At 44.0% G+C, this 7,283-nt stretch overlaps 1 protein-coding gene across 1 annotated transcript; it reads right to left on the reverse strand.

Moving 5' to 3' along the window:
- Nucleotides 1–2,528: 2,528 nt before the first annotated feature.
- On the reverse strand, nucleotides 2,529–6,940 carry LOC125554954 (uncharacterized). The gene is made up of 3 exons (XM_087517059.1): nucleotides 6,452–6,940; nucleotides 6,092–6,145; nucleotides 2,529–3,156 (listed from the first exon to the last, which is right to left on the reverse strand). The coding sequence occupies exons 1-3, from the start codon at nucleotides 6,861–6,863 to the stop codon at nucleotides 3,104–3,106; spliced, it is 519 nt and encodes a 172-aa protein (XP_087373185.1). The 5' UTR covers nucleotides 6,864–6,940; the 3' UTR covers nucleotides 2,529–3,103.
- Nucleotides 6,941–7,283: the final 343 nt, after the last annotated feature.

Genomic DNA, 7,283 nt, shown 5'->3' on the forward strand with positions numbered 1-7,283 from the left:
TGTCATCTTCCGCTGTCACATATTATTTCGATCACCGCTGACACCAATCATCGGTTGTTTTGTTGTCGTCATCATATTCATCTTTGTGTATGTCACATAGCAGACAAAAGCAAACAGAAAAATAGGGAGAGAGAAGTTAAAAAACTGATGGTTGCCACGTTTGGCTTGGGACTTGTTTCCCACGTTGCTTTATCTTTGGGAAAGAGATATGTTGTGCTGTTTGGAAAGACATAAAGAATAGGCTAAAAAAAGGCAACCGCAGATCTGTTTGCTAATACTTTTGGAAGGTGGTAAGAAAAAAGTCTGAAAAAAAAATATAGCAGGAGATATTCTCGTGGAGAGAAGTAAAGAAAAAGGAACGTGAAAGACAAGCTGCCACGTTTGGATTTGGGGAGTCTCATCCTTTTGTTGAAAAAAAATCTGGTTTGTTGACCACCTCATAATACTAGTTGCCACGTTTGGATTTGGGAGTAAAAAAAATCTGACCGGTCAATTATCAGAGCTGATCCGAATAGTTAAGAAAAAAATTGAGAAAGGAAAGAGATTAAAAGGAGGAAGTTTGTCCATCGCTTGTGTGTATTTGGCATATTTTAATTAGCTGCTACCTTTGTGCCTTGTTATTTTCAGCAGGAAAGGAGAGAGAATCACGTTCAGATCTCTTGCCCTGTACAAGGAAAGAAACTTTGGATACTTGGAAGGTTCGGATTAGGATATAAAAAAGAGGCAACTACCAATCTGTTCGGTTGGAAGAAAGCGTGAATAGTGGCTTTAGATATTGAGGTTGTTGGCGTGAGGTTGTTGGAAAAAAAAGAATTGAGAGAGAATATTCGGCCATATTAAAAGGCAACTCTGGTCAGCAAAAGAATTAAGGACGCGGCTAGCCAGCGCCGCTGCGCTCATTAGTTGGTTCGAGCGCATCTTCCACGCACCTGCTGAACAAAACAGTTACCAGCGCCTTCGCCCACCACGCATCCATCCATCGACAGCAGCCAGCACGTACATACGTACGTGTGCATGGAAAATTAAGTTGCTGGTGCGTTGACGTGGCTAGCTTGCTTCTTTTCGCTTTGCGATTTTTTCTTGAACGTGTGCTGACTGCTGGTGATCTCTGGAACTTATAAAACTATCCTGGGATATAACGATAGGTTGATGCATGTCTGTTATGTTGTCTTGCCAGATCGACAGATTATGCAGAAGGCATAACTGAATCAGCATACATGAGACCCAATCTGTTGAGTGCTCATTACTTCAATTGGTTTAATTTCAATTGACTCCTAGTTTCCGAAGACAGAACAATCAGTTTAGTTACATTTAATTGCAACAATGATCTGTTGAGTACTTATCACTTTTAAATATTCCAATGACATGCTCAGCTCTCTCTTGCTATGCTTTCACGCCTGTGACATCGAGAAATAGCAGCAGTACGGTATGAACTAATGATGAAGAAAGGAATAAATTAGTTCTAGGTAACAAGAAGTAATTGACCTTTGGTTTTGCTACTGGGGCTTGGCCAGGCAGGAGGGCGCCGAGGTCCAGCTATCGCGACCCTGCCGTCAGAGGCCTCGTGCAGCCGTAAGATAGCACGGCGGCCCAGGCATGCCCCTCGTCTGGTTGCTACCCTCCTCCTCGTCCAGGTCGGCCGTGCTGCTCCGGGACATCGCCGGCGTCGTATTCCTTCTCGAGCTCGTTGGGAGGAGGCTCCAGCTTGCCGTTGTCGTCAGGCTCGTAGATCTCGTCGTTGCTCTGCTGCTTGTGTACTTCGCCGTCTCCCTGCTGCTAGCAGCGAGATACGTGTGGCGGTGAAGCTGCGCCGTCTCCAGTCAGCTCTCGCAGCAGCCCTCCGGCCATCCCTTGCAGCTGGCTCGGCCGGGGTGGAGCAGTCTTGTGGATTTGGGGAAACGGTGGCCAAGCTTCACTAGAGGAAGAAACAGTGGCCGAGCTTCACTAGAGGAAAGGGATAAGACAGAGAGAGGAGGGACCGTGTGAGTCTTTTAGTTTTTTATTTATGAGACCAGCAGTTCCTCGTAGCAGAGCCATAGGATTAAAATAGACGGCTGATCCTAGCAGCTACAGCACGCGTGCAGTATTAACTACTCCCTCCGTTCCTAAATATAAGGTGTATTAGTTTTTCAAAAAGTCAACTGTTGTCTATGTTTGACCAACTTTACAGCAAAATATATAAAGATTTATAATACTAAATATATAAAATGTAAAAATATAGTTCATGACGAATCTAGTGATAATGATTTGGTATTCTAGATATTGATATTTTTGTCTATAAATTTGGTCAAACTTAAAGAAGTTTGACTTTTTGGAAAAATAATACACCTTATATTGAGGAATGGAGGGAGTATACTGCAGAGGAGCCGAACCCCCCTCCGTTGCGTACCGCGTTGTCACGTGACCCTCATCTATATCAAGCAAGTTCATCGGAACGGGAGATCGTGTAACCACATAGATGACACGTCATACGACTACATCTTCTACGTAGAGCGACTGCTCTAGCAAAATCAAACGCAACTGCCCCCTAGTAAAATTCACACAACCTTTCTTTATCAAGATCCAAAAGCAATTGTCCTTGACAAAAAAATCCAAGAACCTGTATTACCAAAATCACAATGCAAAAACTGTTCTAACAAAACCAAGCAACTGTCCTAGCAAATCCAAGCAACTGTGTTACCAAAAAACATAATGCAAAACTATCCTGGCAAAACCAAGCAATTGTCCTAACCACACTAAGCAACTGCATTATGATAGGATGCAACTCTTCTAGCAAATCCAAGCGACTGTTTTGTCTTCATAATCCACATAATTGCCTATCTATTGACTGCAAAAAATTATCCCACTGGTTTAAACAAAAAGGTCCCTGATTGCCTCTCAATACTCCCTATAATCCATAATAGCCTAGAATGTTGGATACAGAATTGCCCAGCGAATTTGATAGGGGGGAATGCCTCCTGCGTACTAATCCCCCTTGCTCTCCAACGAATTTAAAAGAATTTGATGGGACAAAAATGGGCGCCATCCATGCTCACCTTCACCTAGTGAGGCCCCCCTTGAGCTGCAGCGTCCTCTCCACCCTTGCTCTTGGAGATGCTCACTGTCAGTGTGCTCTTATGGTAGTTGCACACGGGCCGCTATCCCACAACCTGCACCCTAACATGACAACGCCCCTTCGATTAGTAGCGGGCAACAATGCATCTAATTTCAAAGGCAAAATCATATGAGGTTTATACGAAAAATTTTCACTAGTTTCACATCTTCACGAGTTTCAGAAGGAGTGTTTATATCAAATAGTCAAACATATAAGGCTTCTCAATTCTCATTTGCATACTAGTAGTAGTATGCAATTGTAGACATAAGAGCAGTAGCATGGCAAGTTGCACATGTGACATGCATGTACAAGGCCCCTGGTTTGAACCATGGAGACAATTGACTGAGTATATAGTGTGCACCCAAAAATGTTACAAGGAATGACTGTGCTCACACCTTGGAGACGAAGCAGAAATGTAGGAGGAGTTTGCTCAGAGCACCCGATGTACTAGATTGATTGGGGGATGCCATCATGTCGATGAAGGTGTTCTTCGCCCCGGCTCGTCGCATGACCCCACCGGCGGGGTGAGCTCTGGTCCTGCCCTCTCATGCAATCCAGGGCTACTATCAAAAACCTAATTGCAGGTATAACATAAACCTAATTGCGGAAATCTATAACTTTTATATATTTGGCGAAACTATGGTCTTTTTAAGCTCATGACAATTGGGCAACTGTATAATATTTTTAGGCAATTGCACGGTTTTATTATGCACAAAAAAGGATCCAAACTGTGTAGGGCAACTACGGTACCTTGTTTTTTGTTTTTTTATTGCTTTTGTTGTGTGGTAGTTCTTCCCGGATCACACCGTATTTTATTTATGGTGCTTTGTAATTTGTGGCCTGAAGTTGCTCTATTCTACTTCAAAGTTGCTCTATTGTGTTTGCACAGTTGCTCTATCCCTACTAACCTTTGCTCTACAGGAAAGAACTAATCGCCCCGTACAATGCAACTTCTAATCCACTACTAGGCAACTCCTTATGATATCTTGTGCAGCTGCGATGACCCCCCCCCCCCCCCACCACCACCACCACCACCACCACCACAAATAACTTTAACTTGTCAAACTTCTAATACTGTATTTAGGAAACTCCTAATGTCATTTTGTGCAAGCTCATATCATATATAACACTTACGAAGAAAATGTTATCTGGGCAATTCCACTCGACAAATAAAAAACAAGAAAAACTGTGGCACTTCTAATCCACTCTAGGCAAATCCTTCTGATATTTTGGGCAACACCAATCACAACCTAGGGCACTGCCCTCCACCTTCATCCCCCCCCCCCCCCCACACACACACACTTCCTCTATCTCTCTCCACGCCGTCCTCCACGTTCGTCTCCCCCCCAACACCCCCTATCTCACACCTTGCCCCCCCCCCCCACACACACAAACACACACACCTTCGCAAAAAAAATTATCTATATTTTTTAGGCAACTAGCGGTGTGGACTGAGCAAAATCCATCTATCATGCAATGAAACTTCTAATGCTTGTACTTTTAGAATTATCTCGTTTGTGCCTTTCTTCGCCCGTTTTGCTTACCTTCTTTCTTTAACTTGTACGCTCTTCTACGCGTGTGCCATGGTTTGAATTTCGCTTCATGCGAACATGCTTACGTCTGTTGGCACTGGTCGATGGATCAGCTTGGTTTTTGAATAACAATGTGTCAAAAAGCATGCATGATATCTGAATGAAACAAAAAAAAGTATCTCGTCGAAAGGGGTATCTGGAAAGAAAAATACAGGCACTTCCTCTTGTGTGAGATATGTCAAAAGCAAAAACTGTCTGAAAAATAGGAGCGATTTTTATGGTGAGGACTAATTTATCCTTCCGCCCAGCATCAAGAAGATTGTATGTACAAATCTCTCTCTCCCTCATTAATTTATCAACTCTCTAGTTAATAGCTTTTGTGTCGCATTACACTTGCACAATTTCAAACTTGAGATGCTGATTTCTACCAATAACCTGCAGCAGCAAATGGACAGTTCTGAACTTCTAAGCCTGCATATTTCTTATGAATTTTTACCACTCTTGGTTTTCAGGAAACATGTGGGTTTCAGACATTATCATTTGGAACAACACAACACGGTCTGGACATCAAAAGGATTTGTCACAAACGTAGAACAGAGTAAAAGACTGATGATGTCCAGTGGGAATCAATAAATTAGGAACTGCAGCTATGACCATAGTTAAAAAAGGCGCGCCTAGGCTCTAGGCGTTGGCAAAACGCATTGCGCATAACTACGCTAAATCTGTGTATAACTGCGCATAAGCATGCGCTTTGGTCAGTAAAGCGCAAGGCGGTGGCAAAACGCACAATTAACGCCTAGCGCTTTTTTGAACTATGGCTATGACATAAACTTAATTGCAGGTATCAAAAACCTTTAGATATTGACCAAACTATGGTCTTGTTAATGTTTCTGCTCATGACAATTGGGCAACTGGATAGTGCTTTTAGGCAACTGTATGGTTGATTAGGGGCAACTATGTTATCATTTTATTATGCACAAAAAAGGATCCAAACTGTGAGGGCAACTATGGTACCTTATTTTTTTGCATTTTTATTGCTTTTGTTGTGTGGTAGTTCTTCCAAATCACACTGTCATTATTTATGGTGCTTTCTGATTTGTGGCCTGGAGTTGCTCTATTCTAGTTCAAAGTTGCCCTATTGTGTTTGCACAGTTGCTCTATCCCTACTAACCCCCCTTTCAGGAGCAGGATGATGTGGGTGATGGCTTGTTTCTACAGGAAAGAACTAATCGCCCCGTACAACTATGCAAGCCCCTATCACAGAAAACACTTTAGGAAAAATGTTACTGGACAACATACCGACTACTCTGAAGTGAAAGATCTGGGCACATATGTTTGGGGCAACATGCATAGATACAACTAGCTAGGAGCGTCCTAGGGGCTGCTTTCAAATAAGAAAGAAGTGTGGCACAACTTGAGGCCCCAGCTATGTGATAAAGGAACTGAATATTTGTGTGGTCGTTACCCTGTTGTGGCTGCACGACGGCTTTGGATGCGCACACAGCAACCTGAAGGTGTCCTGCAATACATATACATCATTTTTCCAGTTAGTATGACGAAGTAGCTCAATTACACTGCAGTTATCCAAATGAAATGGTAAAACTTGTACTTAGAACACAGTTGCAACTACATAAGCATCTCAAGTCTTTCTAAGATTTTTAATCAGCTACACAAAGGACATGGATTCGATTCTTCTAAGATTTTTGGTCAGCTAAACCAAGGACATGGATTGTTTCATTTTGTGAGCTCTAATTGCAAGCGCAGGTCATAGTAATCTATGTAGCCAACTAGCTGACGAGATAGAGAGGGGGAGAGGGTCGTACACGTTGGGGTCGGCTGAAGCTCGAGAGTTGGTCGGCGGCGGCGAAGCGGAAGCTGCGGTTGTCGGGCCTCTCCGCGGCGCCGCAGGTACTCCGGCGACACGACAGACGCAGCATCGCCGTCGACACGCCTAGACCAGGGCGCGCCCATGGGATCGGACGACGGGGGAGAGCAGCTGGCGGTGACGGCAGGGGAGAAAAATCGCGCTCGCAAGAGGACCATGTATGTACCTCGACGACGACGAAACCAGGCACCCTCAACGCCGCCGCCGCCGCCGACGGCATAGCTCCAGCTCCGAGAAAGGGGGAGGAGGGGACGGGGCGCAACTGCTCCGGTTCTCCGGCCAACCTTCTCGCTAAGCCCCTCCTGTGCCACCTTCCCGTCGACCTTTTTAGCGTCGACGCCGGTGTGCTCATGTGCTTCTTCGCCACCGCCGTTCTAAGATGAGGAAAGGGGGATCGGGGGCTAACTGGATAAGACCTTTTTCCAGAACAGAAATAGCGAACTTTTTTTCCCGAAGGGCACAACGTGTGCAGGTTTGTCCGGTAGTGGGTGCGCTCGTAACAACCAAATCGGTGTTTGTTTTCACGGACTTTTTTATTTAGGAATCTAGGAACTAGAAAAGGTATCTTTTAAAGACTTTTGTATCCTACGAGAGAAACTTTTTAATACTAAACTAGGCATTTGAAACTAAATAAAAAAGACTCCTAAAAATAGTCTTTTTTAGACTTTTCCAACAATGCCCTCTCATACACCCATTGGCCCGCCACCTCATAGTGTTGTTTGATTGTTATTTTTCTATATATTAGAGGCAACATGGTCATTTAATAACCTCT

This window comes from Triticum urartu, chromosome 1A, assembly GCF_056163025.1.
Source record: "Triticum urartu cultivar PI428250 chromosome 1A, HENAU_Tu73, whole genome shotgun sequence".
Lineage (NCBI taxonomy): Eukaryota > Viridiplantae > Streptophyta > Magnoliopsida > Poales > Poaceae > Triticum > Triticum urartu.

Excerpts from the sequence above, each read along its gene's own strand:
- LOC125554954 (XM_087517059.1), bottom strand. The coding sequence starts at position 6,863 with ATGAGCACACCGGCGTCGACGCTAAAAAGGTCGACGGGAAGGTGGCAC. Across the intron at positions 6,146-6,451 it reads GAGCTTCAGCCGACCCCAAC|GACACCTTCAGGTTGCTGTG; the intron begins GTGTACGACCCT and ends TATGTATTGCAG. Across the intron at positions 3,157-6,091 it reads CGTCGTGCAGCCACAACAGG|GGTGCAGGTTGTGGGATAGC; the intron begins GTAACGACCACA and ends TTGTCATGTTAG.